Source organism: Notolabrus celidotus, chromosome 1 (genome assembly GCF_009762535.1).
Source record: "Notolabrus celidotus isolate fNotCel1 chromosome 1, fNotCel1.pri, whole genome shotgun sequence".
Taxonomy (NCBI): Eukaryota; Metazoa; Chordata; class Actinopteri; order Labriformes; family Labridae; genus Notolabrus; species Notolabrus celidotus.
Window position 1 is genome coordinate 37,199,069 of NC_048272.1, and position 26,124 is coordinate 37,225,192.

At 40.7% G+C, this 26,124-nt stretch overlaps 1 protein-coding gene across 3 annotated transcripts in view; it reads right to left on the minus strand.

The window, feature by feature from the left end:
* The window catches only part of iqsec1b (IQ motif and Sec7 domain ArfGEF 1b), a 257,451-nt gene that overhangs the window by 95,353 nt on the left and 135,974 nt on the right, over nucleotides 1-26,124 (minus strand). For all 3 annotated transcript variants that reach the window (XM_034684333.1, XM_034684321.1, XM_034684325.1), the window contains one exon: nucleotides 15,530-15,583. In XM_034684333.1, the coding sequence (XP_034540224.1) occupies nucleotides 15,530-15,583 (54 nt within the window). The remainder of the gene's footprint in view (nucleotides 1-15,529; nucleotides 15,584-26,124) is intronic.

A 26,124-nucleotide genomic window follows, 5' to 3' on the forward strand; every position in this document is an offset into this window, starting at 1 on the left:
TAAATAAACAATAATAACCCCCTGTCTTGGAACAAAGGGCACTACTCCCTCCACTGTACTACGTTAAGGAAATTATCTATGCAGTATCAGGTAACGTTTGAAGCTTACTGATATGTGTCATTATTGGATCCTAGATGCTGTAAAATTAGTTCTTAGACTCTCTCAGTGAGCATTTGATATTTTCTAACTGAGGTGCAATAGATCACTCAGGCACAGGGACACCTTGGGTGGACCCAATGTAGAAGTATTCTCCTGCGTTCAGGCAATGTTGTAAAAGCAATGACGAAATACCAAATATAGCTGCAGCTGCATTCGGTCGAAGTTCAATATTAGGAGCCTTCGATAGTGTATTAAAAATCACAGACCAATAGGACGACAAAGCAGGACAAGACCAGAACATGTGGATTAGATTAGCCGGACATCTGTCACAGCTAGCATGTAGATTTGGATACAAGGTAAATTAGCCTTGATCATAAAAAATGTCACAGTTTCTAACTCTTGTCTTTTTCTGAACCCATCCAGGGACAGAAAAAATACACTGTATAATATTTGGGCAGGCATGTGGCAGAATCAGCCATCTCTCAACCAGAAGGTCGGGCATCAGTCCCGGTTCCTGAGTGTTTGTGTGTGAATGGGATTACTCAATACTGATGGGCGCTTCACATAATATCATCCTCTGAATGTGTTAATGTGACGTATTGTGAAGGCGCTTTGAGTGAGAAGAAAGGGCCACATTAACACAGTGCATATGTAATGTTAATCTCAACATTGTGTACATCACACACTGACAGTAGAATATTTCCCTCCCACCTCAGCATCATTGGAGAAATACAGTGGTTTGTATTTCCTCGAGAAACCAGCTGAGGCAACAAACCTCCACCAGAGGCGAAACTGTTCTGCTGATTCAGTTGGCAGAACAGATCCCATTATCTTGTTTATCCTCATGGAAATTTAACAGTTTAGCATGTGACCTACATTTCCTCAATACATTCAGGTCTCAGGCAGGCACTGAGGAAGCAGCTTTCTGGTGAGTTGAGAGGGAATTTGCATGATATGATCAAGATAAGAGTTTGATGCCATGCTCCCTCCGGATTTGAGGCGAAGCTTTGTAGGCATCGCTGAGTAAGTGTTGAAGACGCATCGGTGCCATTATGTAAGGGCGGCACCTCAACCTGACCTGTTCTCCTCAGAGTTCATTAAAGGCCTCGTTCTCCTGCATCACATAGTGTTTCCTGTCAGATACTAGCTGGTTCTCTCCTCACCTGCTGTGTCTGGATGCTGTGTTAATTCCCCACCAAGAATCAGGCCCTCTCCCTGCAGAGATAGCAGCCAGTGATAAACGGCCAGCACAGCTCTTATCATCACCTCTACCACTCGGGAAGCCAATGAAGATGGCCCGTGGCGTCTCTGCTTGGTCTTAACAGCCCCCTTGAGCCTGCTGCTGCCCAGGGGACCACCGCCTGTGTAATTGCAGCTATTGTGAGGGCCACGAGGAGCCAGCTGAGGTCTGAGCGGGAGTGATGAGGGGAGAGAGGAGGAGGTCCGGTGAATCATGTCCTCACGCGGCTCACATTAGACACTGATTGATGGATATCATCCTCAGCCTTAGCCGGGTTCAGGCTCAGCCCAGAGGATTGATCTTTTCCCCAAGACCAATTTGACTGACGCCAGAAGCTTACCACAAAGCTCTAGGTGAGTCTCCCAGCAGCCCTTTTTAGCCTCTCTTGACATTCTGGGTCAATGAGGAGCTGTCGCATCCTGACAGTTCAGAAATCTGTCACAGGACACAATCAATGACACATTTTAACACATGTAGGAGGGCAAATTAAGTATCATCGCTAGCTACCAGTGGCACACATATTCAAAACGATGGTGCTCATCAGGCCTAAATTTGAATATCATTTAGATTACTGCAATACAGATTCATTTTGAAGTAATTTTTGCTTAAATTTGTAATCAGATCAGCTTTTAGTGAAAAGCTCCACATTTACATCTGATTTACCTACAACGGTTGGGACCTGCTATTAATTAATGATGATCACATTCAGTGGTAGATATTTTTCTGATGATCAATTCATGATTAAATAATCAAACATTAGAAAAAAGGTGACAAGTGCGCATAGCAACTTTAGGCACCAGGTCCATGATTATATTATTTTAGTTTCACCAAGTATAGCTGTAATGAAGATTTACTGTAATGGATTTTAATAAAAGTAAAAAGTAAACTTAAGACTTACCATTTTTTTTAATCTGACTTTTAACTTGGAATGATTTTCTTTTAGCCCTAAACTGCATATACCACTATGACAACTGTTTCAGCATAATCGTATCTTATCTATCTATCTATTTAATCTTCTTCTATAATATTTTTTTATTTTTCTGGCATTTCTCTGATTTTATGTGATTGTTTTCATTGCAATTATTTTATTTAATTCTATCTTATTATGTCATATTTTATTTTGATATTTTTGTCTGATATTTCTCTGATTTTATTTTATTGATTTTATTGATTTGATCGTCATGACTTCACTTCCTTTCCACTTTTACCAAGTGCTGTTGTTTTCTGTCTGTCTAAACTTTGTGAAGCACTTTGGGCTGCATGTTTATTTTATTTTTCATTTAAAAGGACCATGCATATTAATTAACAATTTTGTTAATATGCCAGAAAAAAATAAAAAAATAAAATAAGAATAAAAAAGGGAGAGGATAAACCAAAACACAGACAAAAAAGAAAAGAAGAAAAGAAAAGTATAAATAACACCATACAATTAAAAATGACTAAACGCTACATAAGGAGATGACATGACAGTGTTTGAGAAAGTGGCCATGGACATAAAATATATGGAGCAAGACAATCAGTAAGCAACATTGAGGATTCAAGGCTTGAACGTATGAAAGGTGCTATATAAATAAAAATGAGTTGAGTTGAATATTCTATTTCCGTCTTCATGGGAGGTCAGGTAATGACACCTTTGAATTACAATACATCCTAAAATAAAGTTGTATTGCCCTTATTAAGGCAGCCTTCAACCTTTAACTTGTAATTCACTCAGTTCAAGCGGTGAACATTATTATGGAGTGAAACTTGATTAAATAAGTCAAACTGTGTCTGAATCCGTGACTGGATCAGAGTCAACAGATTGGAGATGATAGTGGACTTCAGGAGAAGCCCCCCTCCACTCCACCCCACCTCACCATCCTGAACAGCACTGTGTCTACTGTGGACTTCAGGTTCCTGGGATCCACTATCTCCCGGGAACTTGAGGTGGACCTCCCACATAGGGTGCATCTCAAAGCTCTAAACTGCAGTCTCCTCGCTCCTCACTCGAACTGTAAGCAGTTACTGACGTGCCAAATCTCTAAACGCTGCTGGAGGAGAGAGGAGCGAGGAGACTGATCCCAGGAGGGATAATCGAGGAAACATGAGAGCAGACTTTGCGGAAGTGTTTTCTCTGACAGACACGCCCCATTATCGAATATCACTCACTGATTGGACGCTGCAGTGGCTCGGACTTAACCGAAACTTAACATAACTTACATCCCTAGTGTCGACATGCCCCCCATCCAGGACTTGTACCGGTCCCAGGCCAGGAAACAGCCGGGTAGCATCACTGCTGACCCCTCACACCCTGGACACAAATTCTTCAAACTCCTCCCCTCCGGCAGGCGCTACAGATCACTGTGCGCCAAAACAACCCGCCATAAGAACAGTTTCTTCCCCCAGACTGTCACTCTGATGAACACTAAACCATAACAGTGTCATACCTGTCAGATCAATACTCTCTGTAAATATACATGTAAATATACAATGCAACAATTCTCCAAGCAGAATTCCAGATTTATATTTTTTGTATTATTTCACTACTATTTTTTTAATGTAAAAACTACCTCTGCTACTCACCACTGCACTTAATCATATTATTTTTAGCCTGTACATATTAGTCATGCCTATTTGTTGTTCTTTTGTATTTATAGCTAAGGTTATTGTTATTATATTTTTTATTTTTTATTTTGTAGGTCTTATTCTTATGCCTTGTACAAAAAGAGCACATTTTACCTAAGTCAAATTCCTTGTGTGTTCAAGCATACCTGGCCAATAAAGCTGATTCTGATTCTGATTAATTCAAAGCCATGATAACACTGTTAATGTCTCAGGTGGCCCTCTGCCAGCGGGGTTAGCAGCTCTCTGCTTTATCTCCATCAGCCACGGCTACCTCTGGACTGAGGACTGATGTGCTCCGAGGGACCTGGTAGTAAAGCCTTACAGCTGTGCTCCCTCTAGTGGACTCTGGCCCTAAAGACTGACTGTGGTGAGGAAACACTCCAGCAGAGGTGCGGTCACACTTGTCATGTCAGAGCGCTTTACTTCATGAAAACCTCTCTAAGATGTCAGTGCTTAACATCAGGGCATGAATAAATTTCAGTTATTAGTTTTAACTAAGTGCAGCTGATGTTTCAAGCTGTCAGAGACGTTACAAGTTTACTGTTTCTGAGGCTGAGTGTGGTAGTGACAATAAACTGCTGTGCAATAAACTCAACCAGTGGAGGAAGCACATATACCAATCAATAAAACAATCAATCAAACACTCAATCTTTATTTATATAGCGCTGAATCCCAACAAATGTTGTCTCAAGACGCTTCACAAACAGAGCAGGTCTAGACCGTACTCTATGTTTACATGTTTTACAAAGACCAAGCATCAAGACAGGATAAGATCCAGTCCCATCTTACAGACAGGACTCAGTCTGATCTCATCTTAATCCACCATGAGCAGAGCACTTTGCAGCATTTATCAAGTTACAATGGCAAGGACAAACTTCCTTTAACAGGCAGAAACCTCCAGCAGGACCAGACTCATGTTAGGAAGACTTCTGCTCAGACTGAGTTGGAGAGATGGATAGAGGGGGATGAAGAGAGACAGAAATGACAGTAGTCTATGTGACCTTGAGTGTAACGATGGGGACTGTTATTCTACACTATCACCGCTCCCTCTGTCTCTTATTCTCCTCTATCCCTCTTTCCAGACCCAACTCGCTTGAGGCAGATGTCTGTCTAACATGATTCTGGTCCTGCTTGAGTTTTCTGCCTGTTAAAGGAAGTTTTTCCTCACCGCTGTAACTAGCTAAATACTACGAGGTGCATGCTCATGGTGGATTAAGGTGGGGTAAGACTGAATCCTACCCTGTCTTGGTGTTGGGTCTCTGTTCATAATTTGACAGAGTGGTCTAGACCTGCTCTGTTTGTAAAAGCATCTTGATATAACATTAGTTGTGATTTGGTGCTATACAAATAAAGATTGATTGATTGATTGATTATTTAAATTTTGCTACTGATCCTGACTGACTGACATGACCCATATCAGCATTTGAAGCCGGTCACAGCCGTGGTTACACTGACAGTGTATGCGTCTCAGACACTGGTTTGTAGTCTTTAAAGGTGCACTTAGCAGAACAAATATGGTGGAAATGGGATATAATATGCATTACTATGTTTAAATGTGTTTAATCACCCATATAAAACTATAGTTCTCTTTCTATAAACTTAGAATAAGTATGTTTATTTACAGACTGAGTTGGGGTTTCAATGTTAATGTTAAAGTCAAATCTGAATACAATGTTAAATCGCATCTAAAGTCAATCATTGGCCAAGTCTAGATCATAACATAATGAGCTATTCAGATTTTATTGTTTTTTTTTGCCCCTTTTTTAAATAAATGAACCTTAATTCTTCTATAAAAGATAATTGCAAAAAAAAAGTACAACATTTATTAACATTAACATGAATATGTTAAATTAAACTTCTGCTGCATCATCCAGGTGCTTGAGAACATGTTACCTCTCAGTGCTGAATATTACAAACAATGCTCTGATACTTCAAGGCTGCACAGTGTACGATACAGTGAAGGTTTGTTTGGAGTTTCATTGACAAGACGCTGAGAACAAACCTGAAAGTTTTGTCTTCAGTAGAGCAACAGTAGCCTTTGGCATATTTTCACTGTTTTATTGCCTTCATTGCTTCACTTTGAAGTACTTCTGAGTGGCAAGTGTGTTAGCGACGCCACAAACAAGATGAAAGGTGAAGCCAAATGTCAGGGGAGACACACTGTTCCTGTCATCTGCTGACTGCAGTACTGTACCCACTACAGCCTTTTATGAGTGTGCTTCAAAACAAATAGAAGAGAGCATCACACTGTGGCTGATGATGGAGAAGTGAAGTAGGTTAACAAAAACATTCATTAGAGCTGGTTTATAACACTAACCCCCCAGCTGAGGAGGGCCGTATCTTTGTATCATAGCTTCCTTTGAAAACTCTAAATGAGAAGACACAAGCAGCTTGAAAGAGAAGCCGGGGTGTTCAGTTTCTATCACTCCACTGTTTAATCAATCACGTCTTTGATCACGATTGAACCCAGAGATAACTGCATAGCTGAAAGGTTTCATAATGTACTTTCCTTTGACTCAGCCAGTGCCCTGCAGGCACAAAAACACTGTCACAGTAAAGTCACAAACCTGTTTGACCATACAGGAACATTTAAATTACAGATATATCTCAGGGGACAATCAGTCTGTGGCTAACACACAGAAAAACTGCATCAGGTTAGAGGAAGTAAAAGTAAGTGAGTGAAAAGAAAGAGTGCAATGAGGACATATTTGAAGTACTACTTTATCTGGATCCCTGGACCTTATACTATAATATCCCTTTGCTGTACCAAATGGACAAAACAAGTGTTTATCCTAAGACCAGTAATCATAGTTTTCAGTCACGTGGCCATCGCAGCAGCCTGGAGGGCAAAAAGATTGTAGTAACATGACGACTTCCATTCATACAGACGTATAAAACCGTCTCTCCCTCCCAAAAGTTCACTGTGAAGCCTCGAATCAAATATATGAACCTCCTCCTCACCTTACCTCAGACTATTTTATCACTAGACTGTCAGTATAAAATTGTCCGGCTGTGAAAACAGAGACGTTATTACTAAGCTAGCGTTAGCTGGTTTGCTAGCGGTGTCAATAAGTTACGGCTGGAGTTGTCTACATTGATCCACGCAAAGCGACAATGTCAAAAGTACGACACAGACTAAACATACATGAACCAAATTACTCTGTGTTAACTTCAACTAAACGTTAATAACATGTTCGCTCAAAGATGTGTGGACAGCAGATCGTCTGATAGAATGAATCCACATCTCCTTTCAGGATTTTATTTCTCAGATGGGAATTTTAAAGGGATATTTCAGTGTTTTTGAAGTGTGGTTGTATAAGTTTTATGTCACTAGTAATTGTACCAGCCACAATGGATGCTGCTCAGCTAGGCCCCTTTAATGAGAAACTTCACCCACGCTAGGCTACAGATTCTACAGACGGGGTCAGTCCTACAAACTGGGTCAAATGTTGAAAGATTCTGAGCAACGCACTCGGTTTAGGTGTACGCTCATCTTGTGATTTCTTTCAGCACTTCACTTGACATCAGCAAAGTCAGTTTGTTTTTGCATTATTTGCGGACACGACTATGATGTACTCAGCTGCTGAATCAACCTTTTCACTTTCACTTTTTTACATGCAGGGTTGCGTCAGAATTTTACAAGTGAATATTATTTATATTCATTATAATCATTTCTGTATCACTTTAATATGAAAACATTGTAATTGCATGGAGGCAGTCCTTGCACTGTCCTTGGCTGTAGAGTTTTACAGTTAACTCAAAATAACTGTGAGGCTGTTCAGCCCACAACATCCATTTTAAATACCTTTTCACTTATTTAACTTAAATATAACATTTGAAGGATCAGTGCTGTGTTCATAGATTTTCCTATCCACTCAAAGTGAACTGGAAATGTTCTAAAAAAGTCATCCAAGGTAGCTTAAAGTCCATTTATTATGTTTCCTTTGGAGCTGAACGAGACTGACCATGTGTATATTAAAAGACCAATCAAAGGCAGAGGACGGATCATTAAAACACACAGACACACAATGAGCAGTTAAATGTTGCATGCCTTAATATGAGATTTCTCTTGTTTTTTAATGGACCCATGAGTGTTATTTCACTCTGATTCAAAATCTAATCCCCCCTCACAGTTTGGTTTAATCACTCCTGTTGATCTAATTAGAGTCCTCTGACTGTCAAGCTGACATAATCCACTTGAGTGAGTAAAGCTGTACTGTATGTAGGTCTTCTTACTCATTACTGTAAACGTACAGCAGTAAGCCCCGAGGGACGGGGACAATAATTATTGCTTACAAGGACACAAAAAGGGTTAACAGCACACCACATTCATGTAATAAAAACACAGAGAAGCAGTAAAGGATATTAGTACACAAGCATTTCTTAACCACAAGAGAAAAATCACTACGCTGCAGCTTCATGCAACTGGAACATCACTGACTCCATGGTCTGTGCGCAACCTGATCGGCTGAAAAGTTTGGGAACCCCTGCTCTTGATTAGCCATAGGTGTGAGTCTGTCTCTCCATGTTTGCCCTGTGATAGGTTGGTGACCTGTCAAGGATGTACTCTGCCTTCCGCCCGATGTTAACTGAGACTCTGAACGGGATAAGCTGTCAAGATGATGGATGGATGGATGGATGGATGGATGGATGTTTTGGTTGTAGATGTTGCATATTAACAATCAAAGTCTTTATTTATTTCATTGTTTCCTTCATTAATTCCTTTACTCAGATCCCCATTAGTTGCTACTCTTCCTGCTGTCCTCTGTGTTGGTGTGCTGATGGAGTATTCAGAGTTTGCTGCTCAACAAGAGGAATATGTGAGAACATAAGTATGTTTGTCTCTGATGTTATGCTGACAAAATCAATTTATTGCGGCCAGATTTATGAGTGTGATGAGGATTTGAATCCATTTTAATCTCCAACAAATCCTGGTCAGTCAGCGGGCAGAGTCAGAAACAGTGCATATACACACTGGCTTCATTTCCTCTCATGTGTTTTATTCATAAATCTATTTTCCAAGGCGTACGCTGTTTCAGAATAAAGAATCTGTGATGTTTATTTCATCCAATGCCTCACTCTGGAAGGAAAAAGAGGTATGGTATTGGTACAGTTGAATTCCCCAGTTTGAGGTTACCATGGCATTTATGCAAAGCAGTGCATGCACACAGTAACCTTTGTAACATTAATATATAATTTGGCCTTTTGGAGATTTAAACTTGCAAAGCATCAGCGAACAGCCAACTCGGAAGTCCCAAATGTCAGACAGCAGCACCTGAGCGCAGCATCACAGCCAGTGATTATCAAACCCCCGCTGAGATTAGCTGCAAAATCTAATCAAGCAGAGGTCTGTCTATCTGCAAAACAACACTTAAAACAGTCAGACATGGAATACCACAACGCTTAGTCCAATGACTAAATACCGCCCAGGTTACACTCAACTATAACTTCTCATTAAATGCTTTATCTGTATGCATGTGTACCTGTGCATGTCTACAACCTTTCACACTGCACAGCATGAACATCGGCCGTAAACACACCTTCCTACTTCAGCTTAACATTTACTGTTAACAATCTGGGCCTCAGTTTTGTGTCAGAATTACTCCCTTGTTGACTAAATACACGCACATGTAGTCTAAAATATTAATATTCAATTTAACATTTTATATTACAAATCCCTTTTCTCTCATTTGTCCATAGCCACAATCATGAGCTGTGAATGTAGTATTACATAAAGGGATGATCACTCAAGTTTAAGAGGGACATTTTGGTGTTAGAAATAACCTCAAATGAATAAATAACCAAACTGTCTTTGATCTATTAGTCTGAATGGTTGAACCTCTTTTTTAAATACTTTTTTAAATATGCAGGAGAAAAATGCCAATGCATGAGACAATAGTTCATGCTTTTATCACCTGCAGAATTGACTATTGAAATGCCCTTCTTTCTGGTCTTCCTAATAAGAACATCTCACAGCTTCAGCTGCTCCAAAACTCAGCTGCTAGAATGCTGACAAAGACCAGAAAGAGAGCCCACATCACATCAATTGTAAAGTCTCTGCATTGGCTTCTTGTATCTTTTAGATTTTAAAATTATTTTACTGGTTTTTAAATCTCTTAATGGTCTTACTCCTTCTTACATATCAGATTTATCATATGAGCCTGTGAGAGCCCTTAGGTCTTCAGGTAGTGGACTTTTAATTGTACCAAAAGTAAGAACAAAAACTCACGGTGAGGCAGCCTTTTATTATCACAGCCCACGCCTGTGAAACACCCTACCTGAAGATCTGAGGGCTGCACAGAGCATAAACATTTTTAAAAGCAAACTCAAGACCGACCTTTGCAGTCTCACTTTTAACTGAGTTTTATTCATAAAACAGTTTTATTTCACCTTGCTTTATTTATTTATTTATTTATTTATTTATTTGTTTATTTGTTTATTTATTTATTATCTAGTTCAAATTTTACTGACATTTTATTTTTTTATTTTGCAATTATGGCATCTTAATGTATTTTGATGGTTTAATATTTTACTGTTTTATTATCTTAGAAATGTATCTTATTTTGGTGAGTTTCATTTCCTGTGTTGAGTTTTAACATCTTATGTTTCCTCCAGTGTTTCCTCATTAAGATATCATGAGAGCGTTTCCTCAGTTCGTTCAGAAACTTCTTATTTATTTTTCATTTATTTAATTAATTTATTTTCATTGTTATTACTATTGTTGCATATATTGTGTTCCTAACCTTAGGATTGTGGGGTTGGTTTGGGGTCATGGCTGGGGTCGGGATTAGGATGGGGGGGTCTTTATTATTTGTAATTTTGTATATAACTTTCTTTTTATTTATTCTATTTTAAGTTGATTTTATGTACAGCACTTTGTGTTACAATGTCATTGTATGAAAAGCGCTTTATAAATAAAGTCTGCTTGATTGATTGAAACGTGATATAAAATCGACCATTAGGGATCAGTCTTTTCCTACCACAGGAAAGAGCACCAACATCTCTTTATGCTATACCTGTCCTTTGAAACACACAGCCTGGTTTGTGAAAAAAAAAAAAAAAATGTATACATGAAAAGCAGAGCGCGTCAAATTATTCTCTGCATGTAAGTGCAGCCAGTAAATGGCAGCTCCAGCCTGACTGCAGGGCCCACAGGGACCAGATCACTCCAGTCAGGAGGTGTGTGTTGTTCAGGTACAGCGAGTGTATTTAGCATTGCGATACCAGCTGCCAGAATCCGTCTCAATGCAGATTTATGGGAAAGTGAGACCGCTTTGATCTCTGATACTCACTGCTGTGCTCTGCAGGGCTGCCATGAAAGAGACTTTACAATTAGATCAATTCAACACAAACAGTGGTGGCAGGGGAGCGAATAAAAAGCCCAATCTATTTATGGCTACTTCACGCAGATGACAACACTTATATGAGGTTACTCTTAATTAGCTGGAATGTCTCTGCTTTTACGTATTAGCTGTCAGTCTCCAGTTGTAATTACTCCTGCCAACTAAAACCTGCCGTGCCCCCATGTGCTGCAGAGCTTTTATATCCAACAACACCAGCAATGCTGCCGCACACAAATCATGCACAACTCTCCCTTTACAACACACACAGGCTAAAACGCCGGACTCATCTGAGCTCTTTGCATTTGTTTATAGAGCGCTGAAACATCAGTGAGGACCTGACCTGCATTTACAGCTACATTAACACTTGGTTCATGATTTAGTCATTCTTCTCCACAGGTTAAAGCAAAGCACAAAGGCTGTTTGACACTGTCATCCTTCAAGATGTAAAGGTGCACAGAGAGTAACACATCAAACTTTAACTAGGAGAGCTCCTTAAATATTTTAGAGGCCAATTCATTATAGACAAAGGGCAGACATCTCTGGATGGATTCGCTTTTGCGGTAACACTAAATTGGGAACAATGTTGATAACTCAAGGTCTCGTTATATGCTGGGTGGAAACCTGCTGACCGAGGTTTTGTCCAATAAAGTCCTATCAATCAATGTAGACCGCAGTGGTGCAACTCTGGCTGCTTTATTTGATATTGTTGTCATGAACTGTGATGTATGTGGCTTTATTAAGTTCCTGTATGTACTCACAGAGAGAAGACAGACAGTAAGATTAATGCAAGTGCTTTTATCAACCACATCCCCACTGTTCACCGTCTGACAGCAAAGCCGCTCAATAATTAACAGCCATTTTAGACCTAATTGCTGAGCACTTCTTGGAAAGGTCCTTACACATTAATTACTTCATCACTTTGTTTGGGAACATGTTTTAGAACTGCTTAGCTCTGATGGCGCCCGATGATTAATGTGGTCTGAAAACTAAGCCACTGATTTTTCTAGTACTCATGCTTTTCACCAGCCATCGCAAGAAACAGCTACTTTTAGAAAAACAGCTCTGATACGGCCTGTTTGTGATGTGTCCGAGATCTAACAACAGACCGACACCATAACCAACAAGGTGAGGCAAAAACTCAAGAGGGTATACGTGTTTGTATCAGGAGTTAGCTCTGACAGAGGAAACAGGAGAGAGAGGACTCTTAAGTGATAAAAGCATGGCCACAAATGAATGCTAAAACTACTCTGCGCCTGGCATCCAGAAAAACATGCTTGACATCAGCCAAAGAAGAATTTAGATTGAACACATTACTAGGAATGGGCATTTCGAGCCAAAATACTATCCTATTATCACTGGCATCTATTCTGTGTATTATTTGTAATCGGGAGGGCGAGGTAGTGAGCACTGACGGCGTCTGTCTCGTCATCTTACATTTTACAGCCATGCTCAGTCTCTGGAAATACGTGTGTAGTAGTGTGAGATTCAGAAACAGAGAAAATCGCCGCAAATGTTGCAAATGTTTTCTTACTCTTTTGCTATTTAATACAGTAAGCATTCTTCTTCTTCCGTTTGCTAATGCGGTTAGCGAACAGCTTTACGACGCTCTATAGCCACCGTCTAGCTGGAATACCGTTTTACCACCAGGAACCGGTGAAGACAATGAAAACTTGTACTTTTAAAATGAGATAATATTCACAGTCACTCTTCAATTTTGAGTGAATGAATATTGAGCATTTGTAAATCATCCCTACATGCTACATAATAACAGTTTACAGAGCCATATGTGTTAGACTGCCATCATGTACTAACACACAATAAACCTCTGGTCATAACACCTGCAGCATGTTAGTCAGTAAGAAACACACTTATTAGGAGGTTAAATGTTCAACGTAGCAATAAACATTCATTAAATTCTTCTTCACACTTCAAGAGGAAAGCAGTTCTACCTTTTCCTCAACAACTTTCGGATGAAAAAATAAATTTTACTGAATTAAATACATGCTATGGCTGTGATTAGTTTCTATGTAGAGTAAATGTCATTTGTCATCAGTTAAGCTCATAAATGTTTCATATATCTGGCATCTTAGAGTTAACCTCCAAGACTTCTTACTTTTTCTATGTCTAGAAACAGAATTTCCAATCTTACCTCATTTAGTATAAGTCTGAAACACAACTGACTACTGATAGCAACGCCTGCTCCCATCCCACAGCCCACCACCTGGGAACTCAGAAGCTATAATCACAAACATGTGGATGTAATGTCTGTAATAAATAAAGAGAACATTGTAAATAAAAGGTTTTATGTTGTAATAAGTGACACTTCTACAAAGTGTCTGAAACACAGGACCTCAGACACTCAGTGAAAGGACTCTCAGTAAGCTCGTCAGGAGAGAAAAGAATCCCTAAATCTGATTTGCACACTTTCTTATTTCTCGACAGATTGGATTAGTTCTCGATTGTTCTGCCTAGAAAGAGCAAAATGCATGAGGAGCAGATTACAGCCATTCAAAGCTTCCATAATTCCCCCAAAACTTTGATTCACCACACTTCAGATGGCAAGAGAAAGAGCTGAATCCTTTGCTGGCATCTTTGGTGAATTTCAGTCAGTCTTCAGTCATTATTAGCAGTCATGCCAGTTCGGTAGAACCACGTGTGCAAGAAACACAGCAATTACCATGTCAAAATCACAGAAATATCTACTCAGAAGACATTTTGGTGGATCCGAGTATCACACATCTGGTTTTGGCTCTACAGACCAGAAAAATCAGGCATGAAAGACCTGCCTATCATCCCCTATGTCTTCAAACAACACCAATAAAGCAAATCAGCGCCCACAACGACACACGGTCATCCTGCTGGTGTCTCTCTGCTGACTTTGTGATTAGTCAAGGCACCTTAGAAATACCAGCATGTAAAGAGGGGCCACCGGCGACCTTGAGTAGAGCACATGATTAGCCATCACAGTCGATCCTCAGCTCTGAACAAGCCCGGACTGTACATCTCTGCCCTGACCGGGGAGGGGAGGGGCCTTGGGTAATATGATGAAAACCCTGCTTAGTACAGGCAAGCCCTGGGTGGAACAGATGGAGGCTCCTTCTTTCTTATGCAATCCAGCGCCAGTGAAGCAGAAAACATGATGTTTCTGTGACTCTCTGGATGTCAGAGAAAATAAAAAGGCTAATGAACATCCTGGGTTTAATAAATGAGCTATGTAGACTGTTTGGCAGTTGGATTAGTGAGCAGCAAGCAGTCAACATGTCTGGACCCCAAAATACAGCGTCTGCCTGAAGCTACACATTACAGTAATGCAGTCATTTTCAGATGTGTGCATCATTTATCATATTTAGCCTGATGCATAATGATGAATTCTATCCTAGAGAAAGTGTAGTGTGTCTTGAATGCATGAAATAGTCCAGATGTTTTATAGGTACCTCATTACTGGTGATCAAGTTCACTGCACTTAGCAAGCCTCATGAAGCAGCCATGCACGCTGTAAATGTTTTAGAGGCGTCATACTGCAGAGAAGTCTGAATGTTTTCAGTAATCTATGGATACAAATGTTCTGCTTATTTCATTGTCCCTCACTGCTGCCTCCCTTCATCCTGTAATTACAGCTTTCAGAAATTACATTTTGTTTGTGTGTTTTAATGCAAAATTATCCATTAAGTCAGCGTGTGTGTGTGTGTTCAGCGAGCGGCCTGGTTACAGTGAGAAGCTACAATTTGAGGCTTCAAATTGAACAACAAACAGGCTGGGAGAAGAGGACACATTGGTGAAAGGCTTTGAATAATAAACTTCTGGGAAGGAGGGAGAAAATAGCCTGCCTTCCTCAGACCCCTTTTCTAAAAATAGCTCAGCTGGTGTGACATCATCAGCGCTACGCAAGTCCCGTCCACCTTTCACTTCTGTGGGTGCAACAGAAAAGTCTGATTTGTTGTGGAGTCTGCTTTTGCCAAGGGTAGCATATCTGCTCATCTGAGCTGACACCATTCACATGCATGCAGCAGCACAAACAATAGAACACACTGCCCTTCACAAACTCTGTGTCTCTTATAACTCTTTTGAAAATGAGGTATAAGAAACAAGGTAAAGTGAAGTAATCAATTCAAGTAACAGTACTTTCCATCAATTACACATTTTTTTTAACTCCGAAGAAAGTTTTTGTCGCAAATCCCAACTCTCAGATTTCCACCTCATCCCTTCGAATCCCCCAGCATGTAACATTTACACAAGTACTTACAAGTGATGATGTCGTCTGTGAGTCATGGCGGGGCTGGGATCCTCTGCGTCCGGTCTGAGGGAACAGGAGAGCAGAAAGCTGAGGCAAACACTGACTTACAGTACATGCAGTTTAAAGCTCCCACCTACTCACACACACTCACACACACACTAACACACACACACCCTGACTTGCCAGGCTACTCATTCAAGCCTGGTCACAGTTGGGAGGATGGCGCTTGTACAGCAGTCTCATGATGTAACCAGCGCCACACATCTCATTAGCAGCAGTCAGAGCTCACTCTCTCCTGCATTTAACCTACTTAATCTATATTCATGTGCACACACTGCTGCTGTATATCCATTAAGACTACTTTATCTAATCTGTATGGTCAATATCTATTAGTGCCTGGAGGCAGGACTGTGTTGTTCAGGGTATAAAGACACTATCTATGAGTATGTATGTCTCTCATGTCTGCACGTCTGCTCTCACATGTTTGCAGAGCCAGGGCGTAAACCAGCATGGATTATCTCACTGTAAGGGTCCTACGTAACACACACACACACACAGCGGCTTACTATACCACACTACTGTGCAGAGACGGGGAGAGGGGATTGGTCTGATGGTCTCTATGGTAACCACTGACTGCGTTGAGGGCAGGTCCACAGAGGAGAAGTCACGGGGGAATCAAATCCTTTCTGTGCTTCCTCATCCAGAGCTGATGATGCCTCTGCAGCTAATGTGCCGATGTACAGATCACTAAATGCAGGTATACAGGCCTCAATAACAATCAATACCAAAGCATATGAGCTGCTCTGCAAAAATGTAAGAGCAGAAGTGAGGAGAGGATACTTTGAGCTGGCTGTAAGAGCTCCTGTGTACTCAGATGTTGTAGGGTGATGTTTGCCTTCTAAGAACTATTTCATATGGATGAATTTGGTGAACTTAGGTTTTGAAGCTCCTGTGAGGTTTTGACACCCATCGAAGTTGATACTGTCGCCTCCTTACAAACAATGGAGACCAAAATTTGCAAGTTATGCTATTTTGTTGTTGCTTTTTATCGCCTTAAACTGCTGCAGCTGGATGGCTGTCAGATGAAGTGATTATCTGCTGCCCAGTTGGGGTCATCCCTATAGTCCCACATTTCTAGGATATTTTCAAAATTAGGTCTTGTTTTCCTACATTTCCCTTAAATTTAAGCCCTATCCTCCCAAAGATCTGTTGGAAGCACTTCATTGTAAATGAATGAATGAGTGAGTAATTTTATTTCAATCATAATCACAATTATTACAAGATAAATAAAATAAGCTGATCGAAAAGGATTTCGGCTGAAGCAGAGCTTATAGATGCTGAAATATGGGAACACAGGCACGCTCCTGCCCAGTCAACAGGCTTTGTTTAATTTTCAACAGCAAAGATTCTCTGAGTATTACATCAAGAGGGTTCCTGGTTAAAATCCCTGGTTGGAGAGGTGCCTTTCTGTGTGGAGTTTGCATGTTCTCCCCATGCATGTGCGGGTTCTCTCCTGGTACTCCAGCTTCCTCCCACAGTCCAAAAACATGCACACCAGGTTAATTGGTCACTCTAAATTGCTTGTAGGTGAGTGAGTGTGTGCATGAATGGTTGTTTAGCTCCATGTTTACCCTGTGATAGGCTGGCAACCTGTACTGGATGTGCCCTACCGTACACCTGTTGACAGCTGGGATAGGATTCAGATTCAGACAACTTTATTGATCCCAAGAAGGGCAATTCATTTATAGCTTACCATATAACATCTAACGTTTACAACACATCCATCATATATACATGCTGCAAGTCATGACCAGAGGGTCTGTGAAGGACAGCAATAAGTTCATTTAGTTTATATGAAGTGTGATGAATAACAGTAAGATAAGACAAAGATTAAAAGACAAAATAATCTACTTTGTCATACTAATGTTATTTAAAATTACTAAAAAGACTACCGTCTGAGTTTAAAAGCCTGATAGCAGACAGGATAAAAGATTTGGAGTAACGATTAGTTCTCCTCAAGGGTGCATAAAACGGCGAGCTGAAGGCATCCGTACGAACTCAGTAGAAAGAGGCTCCAGTCCGCTGGATAAGCAGTCAAGATAATGGATGGAATTTGTGTCTTCAGTTGTGTTTCTAACATACTAAGCTAATTAGCAAAGCTAACACCAGAAAATTATAGTACGACAACAGATTTGCTTCTAGCTGAAAGCTCCTCTTAGCATGACAACATGGACATGTTTTAAGTCATTACAGTGACAAGTACATGATCCATTATTGACTCCCAATCCATGAACACAATCACGGATAGAAGAGCAATCATGCCCGAGGTTCAGTTATAGGAAATTGAACCTGGACTGAAGTGTGTCACCTACTGACTTAACATTCAGTTATTGATTAGTCCTGAAGCATTCCAGTTACACACACAGGCACAATGATCAGGTATCTGCTCCCTAGCTCCTCATGTAGATATTAGCCTCACATTTCTTCAGTTGTCCACTTACTGCAGTAACATCAGTTTCAACATCACAACACGGACCAAAAGCCCCATATCTAGAAGTGAAAGGGTCTTAGCATCTTTAAAACGACATGTCTTTGGGGGGATGCACTATGTCACCTTAAACGAAGACGAGAAGGAGCAATTCAGCTGAATAACACATCAGCCTGTTCAGGAAAATGCGGTCAAACATTTACTTAGTTTGCAGTGACATGACCTGTTCTCTTCAGAGTCAAAACATTCCCACCAAGCAAATCAGAAGAGTGGAGATGTACAGCCTCCTGGAAGATGTATGCCCTAATCAGAGACAAGGGGAGGGAGGGCTGGACCAGTCGAGGCATTGTGTGATGTACGCTTTAAAGAGGCGAGGGGCGGGGACATTGCCTAACAGTAAAATAAAGAAACTGTGCCTTCACTTGGCAGATGTGTCGACCGCTGAACATCCTGTGCATGTATCAGACTTGGCTTTACATTTCTCCCAGGAATACAAACTGTGCTGAAACAGTTGAACCTCTTTGACATGACAAGAGACGAGGCTAAGGGAAGCGCTGAAACATCAATCACAGGCAGGAGCTTTACACCAGTTGTCATGACAATAGCAATGGGTGAAGGCAAAGATCCTCTGCTCCCCCTCTCTGGAGACTTGCTGACATTCAGTCCAGCTCTACTTAGACACAAACAGGAGGGATCACTGTCTTCACCGCAAACGCAACTGATGAAGATTGAAAAAGTTTCCCTGCCTTGGAGAAATGTACGGGGGGCGAGTTTGTCATTTTGATGAATAGTGCTGGATCGGCCACTGCGTGCACTAACTGCATGGTGTAGATTCGATTTGTTAAAGCCTCTTCCTCAACAGCAGGGGATGAGCAAACCCCTCAGGGGACCATCATCTTGCTTCTACTTACTACAAACATCATGCATCTTTAGGGACTTACGGACCGCAGACACACTGACAGGCGCATCTCTGGTCTGATTGATCATTAGGAACTAGTCTCTGGGGAACAATGGTACATTAAGCGACTTTATCTGATTTGTGCTTTAAGCGCCTATGGCTGCTTGCCACTGTCAAAAAGGAGCTTCAGGGCTACAGAGCTGAGGAGGCCATTATCAATTTGACCTGGTCTGAAGTCCAACTGTTGCTTTCCAGAGTGAGATCCTTCCAGTCATTCCAGACCTGAGGTGTCACATCAACTTCTAAGTGTCACGATTCAGCAAACGGAAAACAAAAAGTGCACGACCCAAAATGCGGATTCAAAATAAAGGATTTAAAAAAAAAAAACGTACTGTCCAAGAAAAACACTGGGAACACTTGAAACACGGAAACAATTCAAGCATTAAGAGATTTCTCAACGCTCAGAGTCAGAACTGACCCAGTCTATGGTACGGACAAGCTAAGCTGCTATTGCTAAGTCTGTATCGCTCTGTGAAGCTTTTATTTTGGCATTTCCGCTAGGCAGCAGTGTGAATTTACATATCAGCTTAATATTTGGGATTGCAGAACAACATTTAACATTTAGATTGAATATTTATATTTAACATTCATATTAATATTTAACATTTATATTTAATGTTAAACAATTAGATTTAGATTTAAGATTTAGATTTAACACTTAGATTTAACATTTAGATTTAGATTTAACACTTAGATTTAACATTTAGATTTAGATATAATATTTTGATTTATATTCAACATTTAGATTTATATTTAAAATTTTGATTTATATTTAACATTTATATCTAATGTTGAACATTTATATTTATATTTAACATTTATATTTATATTTAACATTTACATCTATATTTTGCATTTTGATTTAACAGTGATTTAAATTAATATATTTTTCACAACAAAATTAAATGTGAAGAACATTACAAATATTGCTCTAAATGTGATAAAAAAAGTGACTTTTAAAAATTCATTCTACATTTTATGACGTTTTGGAGCTAAATGTGGAGTAATGTTGCTGTTATGTTCAGTGTGCACAACTTTACAAAGGGTGCCCCATACTTGTGTATCTGATCCGGAGGGCTCCGACCTGCTGGATCAGAGAAGAAGCCGGTACGCAACGGAGCGGCTCCAGTGGAAGTTAACACACTGACTACAATAGAAACCTATCAGATCCGGTGCTGTGACAGATCGGAGATGGACCGGACACGGATCAGGTGAAATTTTGCCTTTAGAGTGCAGGAAAGGCTGTCAGCTGTCATAAATTGCAACGTGATCTGTATTTTCTTTCCTACTCTGAAAAGAGTAAAAAAACTTTTTACCAAAGCTGATGAAATGAGGTCCATATCTACCTTTATTATGACAATGAGCCAAAAATCCGAACTTGACTGAAAAGGAAAGTTTTAAAGATCCGTCACTTATCGTCTTATATCTCCAAAGTTTGTTAAACTTAGAACTATTTTACTCTTTTGAATAATCTATTAGGCTCAGGTTTTGGTCTGTCTATATTTTAATTTTACTTATACCTACTGCTTGTGTTTAATTGCTTCTTAAAGTCTCTGGTCTAAATAGCACACGCCTGATTAAACATGTTAAATGTAATAAATAAAAACAATCAGAGGAGTCTCACTGCTCCTGTTTCTGTCTAAAGGGGATTTCTTGACGGCTTCTAATCCTTGAGTATGAGCCTAATGGTCCATTATGTAAGAGGCTTGTATGCAGGAGACCAGTTCATGGTGAGCACTGTTTGACATGTCTGCTGGGCTAATACCAATCAGGTTGCTTTCAGTCACTTGGCATAATAAAGAATGGTTACATCTATTGTGTGCAACAGAAACTAAAACTGCATGATGTCTTTTTTTTCGGGGTTTAATTCAATGAATCAAACCTACACAAAACACCTGGGATAAATGTCTTCTTATTCTTTAGAGACATTTTTCCACTTTCATTAAGGCCAATCATCGACACATTAAGGCACGTCTTAATCTTCTCAGCTACAGGGGATGCTTGTGAAGGGAGTTGGGCAGGAGGAAGCTGTTTTCTCTTTATGTAGCTGGAGATCCTTTGGAGTCATATTGCCATGGCAGAGATTAAAAAGGCAAGCATTAGGGCCCAGAAGCCCAGGCTCTACCCGATCAGAGGGGAACGCCTGGGGCTCACATCAACAACAACACACAAACACGTCACTCCTGCATCTGCACTGCCCGGCTCCCAGTCAGGAAAAGACAAGACGCAGGATGGCAAAGAGGCCGTGAAGTGGCAATTCAATCACCAGATTTGTTAGTGCAGTACATGATATGGCAGCTTATGGAGCGTGGGTTCTGTGTGACGAAAGCCATTTTGTAGATTGTCTCATTGGTTTACTAATCACTACTATAAAGGAGCAGCAGCAGCAGCAGAGACAGGAGTGATTGAGCAGCAGTGTGAGAGCTTGTGTGTTTGTGTGAGGGATTATAAGGAAAGTTGTTTGAAAGCCACTCCCATCTCTGTGGTCACTGTCTCCCTCCTCAGGCTGCACTGCCTCATATCTCCAAAATAAATTCAACAAAAGTCCTCGAGACATGCTCAAACTTTTCAGAAAGTCCAGATTATCCAGATTTTTCTAAACAGCTTAAACACAATGACTGAAAACAAGTGTTTCAAAGCAGAATGGGATCTGTTTCAGGTGTGTTATAATAAATAAATTAATATTCTATTACAATGAAACAGGTTTTCTCTACGCACCAACCATGATATTTGTGCACACTTAGTGGCTCATATGTTAAAGCCACTGTGAGGAACTTTCATTCGTTCTTAATCCTTGCGGCCTCTGTGAGCAAGGCCATAATTCTCCTCTATTTGCTGATCTCGTCCTCCACATCAGTGTCTGCAGATGATACAACTCTTAATTTACCATCACCATCAATATGAGGAGCAGCTGGTTTCAGCTGAAAATGCTAATAAACCAATTGACTCAGAACGAATGAGCAGAAAATGAAAACATAGTGCAGTTCAAGAACAAAAGTAAAAAGGGAACTATTTTCAAAAGAATGTTGAACAAATGAATTCAGTACATAAAGTGTATCTATCTATGTGTTGACAATACAAAACGCTAGCATGCAGGCCGGATGCTGCTTCTTTCTGATATTTTGAGTTGAGCAGCTTCACACAAAACAAGCTTCATGTAAGAACTGAACATTGCACAAAAAGCAAGGAAACTTAGTTTGGAATTTTGGAACACCAGCTTGAAGTTGCCCTATCACCCTATCCAGATCAGCCAAACATGGCATGCCAATTCTTAGAGCAGACACCTAGGCTGTTTTCAAAACCGCCTACTTTACTAGCAGTACATACTGATAGTATACTGATACTAAAATTCAGTATGTAGTATGTGAACAAGAGCAAAATCTGCAGGATGCCAAACTGATTCAGGAACATGTCTAAGTCTGCAGCGGGCCAGTCTCCCTCACATACTGTTTCCCACAATGCACAGCGCTAATGTTCTGCTTCTTCTTTTTTCCTTATATTATGGGGGCACTCAATTTTCAGGTGCTGTGAAAATTATTAAACTCCATATAAACCACTTCTTAACTTTTTAAAAGAAGCAGTTTCTTGGTCGTTGTCTACTTCCACTTTCTTAAACTGGAAATCTAACGACGCCTGACCCAGCATCCTCCTGACCAGATCCAACAGAACAGTCATACTGCAGACTACCTATGCTGTACGTACTGCATACTACATTTCTAGGTAGTATGTAGCAGGCGGTTTCGAAAACTGACCTCTGAAGCAGGGCCCATGGCATGCTCACAGGTGCTTTCAATCAGGCACCTGACTGTAAGCACCTGGGGGTACCAGACGCTCACAACAAGAGTCAACAGCAGAATAAACTGTTTGGCATGGGCGCAACCAAGCGGCAACATCTGGTCTAAAAATATGAGGCAAATGGGGAAGTGTTAAAAACTGCAGTTCATCAGGGATTCAGCTTGAGGCTGGCTCCTGAAGAACCGGATACCACATACACACCAATTAAAAAAAGACGATCTTTACAGCAGAAATAAACATGTTTACAGCCTGGTACAAAAGACGAGTGTAGTCTGGATAGCTCATTTCTTGATCGGCACACACTGTACAAGGGGATAATTTTTATCTAACACTGCAATTTCAAAGATATTGAGATTATGAGTCTTCCAATGAGAGGCACAGCTGACTTGATTGACAGGCTGTAACACTGTAGCTGTTGGCTAGGAGGCTCAAAGCCCGCCTCTTTACGTCCCAATTGCTCGACAGCAGCAATATGGCTCCCACCGACGATTGGCCTCAAAACAGCGCTTCAGAAACAGATGGGTGATGTCACGGATACTACGTCCATATTTTATGCAGTCTATGGGCTCAACCCACATACTCAGCTCTGCTGCTTATCCCTCGATTGCATGTTCCTTACAGATATGGCTCCATTTAAAAGGAAAATATTTATTACTAAGAAGCATTGTTACAACAAATAAAAACACAAATGTCCTCACTTGTTGTGCTTTGTTTTATGACAGAAATCTCTGTCAAAACTAGACTTGAACACATTATACAGCGTTCATGTTTTCCAAGTGAACCAGCAAAAAGCTTTCCAGTGATTTATTCCAACAGTCTGATCCTGCATTATCAGTAATACTCTTAGAGTGAGTGACCACATGATTACCATAATGGTATATGGTATGCATGAGAGTGCATTGTTGTGTGTGTGTGTGTGTGTGTGTGTGTGTGTGTGTGTGTGTGTGTGTGTGTGTGTGTGTGTGTGTGTGTGTGTGTGTGTGTGTGTGTGTGTGTGTGTGTGTGTGTGTGTGTGTGTGTGTGAGATAACATTCTAAAGCCAGTGTTTATTTTCAGACCAACAGAGGGCAGTGTGTTTTCACCCACTGAGGCCTGCCCCACGTCCCTCTGGACCTGGGCTTCAGAGCAGGACAGGGTGGACACATTGTTAATCTAGAATCTTTTTTCATCATGGTTGGCATTAGTCTGCAGTCACACCTGAATAATTCATTGTCAGTGTCGGAGCACAGCGACGACCCTGTAGTGAAGTGCCCCAAACTGCTGCTCTCCAATCCCATTTTATCCTACAAATCCAAAACTTGCTTGATATTTCATTGAGTCTCTGTGTTTCATCCTCAGCTTGTGTTTTCACTGTCTCTCCAACAGGCCAGGCGTTCAATCGAGAGCCACTCACTGTGTGATGTCTTCGCCTCAGTAAAGGACTGAGTATTTTGGGAAACACCAGATCCATTCTTTGGCTCAAAAATACCTCATCCAGAGGCCAAGTGATTGACAGGCTGAGACACTGAACCGCAGCCCAATGTTTCACCATGTGATCACATTATATGTCACTGTTCTGTGTTATGTCATTTAACATATGCATGATCTGATACACAGATACCTGTTACAGGTACAATATCAGCTGATATGAAATACAATGTATAATATTTGTAACATTAACAGCAAATAAAATGAGCTTGAAGCTTTTTCGTGTTTAGGATACAACCTCACACCAAAATGAGACTGCAACAGACAGAGGTGAAGTCCTACTGAGGAAGAAAACAGCACAGAAGTATTTTGTTTTCACAATGACTCACTTCTCTTTTTTTTAAAGGTGTTCTGCTTGGCCTGTAACAGAGATCTTAAGGTCAAAACTGCTGGCTGTTATTGACCAAACTGCTGATTACACACACCTTCACGTTAAGTTAGTGCTGCAAATGCACTTTAATATGCATGAGCAGAAACCCTCTTGCTAGTTTATTAAATTGTCACTGCCGGTAGAGACGTAAACCTTCAGTGAAGTGTGACTGATCAGATGAACATGAACAGTAATGTATGCTGGGTGAAGACAGCACAAGATGTGCGCTCACTAATAACATTAAAAAAAAAAATCAAGGATACCTGGAATAAAAACCCTGCGGGACTAACGTGTCAGTTTAATCTGTGTACAGCTTAATGTTGCACAGACCATGTGATGAAGTGAGAAGGGGTTTGTGTGTGTACACACATTTAAAATGACTTAATACACATACTGAGCTCAGTGAAATGACATGTCATGTGCCAATAAAGAAGATAACTATCTTCACTTTTTAACGTCATGACTGTTTTTTTTAGCAACGTGTGATCCGTCACAGCACCAGATCTGATAGGTTTCTATTCTAGTCAATGTGTTAACTTCCACTGGATCTGCTCCATTGCGTTCCGGCTGCGGCTCTGATCCAGCAAATCCGAGCCCTCCGGATCAGATACACAAGACTTCTCTTTTCGCCAGATGTCGGAGCACGACGCATCAATCTCAACAGAAGGAGCGGGACAGGAAGACAGGCACCAAAACAAAATGAAAACATGTGGTTAATTTTCAGAATAAAACACTCTGTGTTATCACCAGATCGTATTTCACTTAACTACAACAACAAACCGTCATGATGAGCGGAGCCAGGCCTGGAGTCAACAGGTCAGAGGTTTTCAGAGGACCAGAAAGACAACATGGATGAGGAGAGGAGGAGGAGAATCCTTGATTCAGTGATTACCGTGGGAAAACCTCGGTCACTAACCTTCCGAAAACACAACCGGTGGGTGTTGGCGGAGCTAGACCGCAGCAGATCAGATACCGACCGGACATGGATCTAGTGGAAGTCCAGGGTTAAGCCTGGTTGATACTTCTGTGGTGACTCTATGACTACAACACACACTTGTGCATTGGAGTGTCTGCATCACTCTGCAACACTCTGCCTATACACTAGTTGGCAGTTTGATTTCAATGCTAATCATATCACCAGTCCCTGCTCTGCTACATTCTCTTCTTGTCTTGCGCAGACTACGATGGTGACTGACTTTGAGTGTATCACACTGGAGATGGAGCTGATAAATGATGAGAAGCAGTTGATCATACTGTTATTACTGTGAAGAGGAAAAGAGAGGAGACGTCAGAAGAGATAGAATATAGAACCGCTGATTCAGTGAAGGCATTGACTCTGGAAATGTTGTAAATTACCCAGCGGACCAATCACAGTGTTTGTGGACTTTGTTGTCTAGTCTACATTATATTTTTGTGGAGGATCACATCAGGCTATGTGTGTAAGCTCCTGCCTGTGTACAGGGTTAGCGAACCTATGTCGTATGCTAAAGCCATAGATTCCACGCAGAAGTATAAACCAGGCTTTT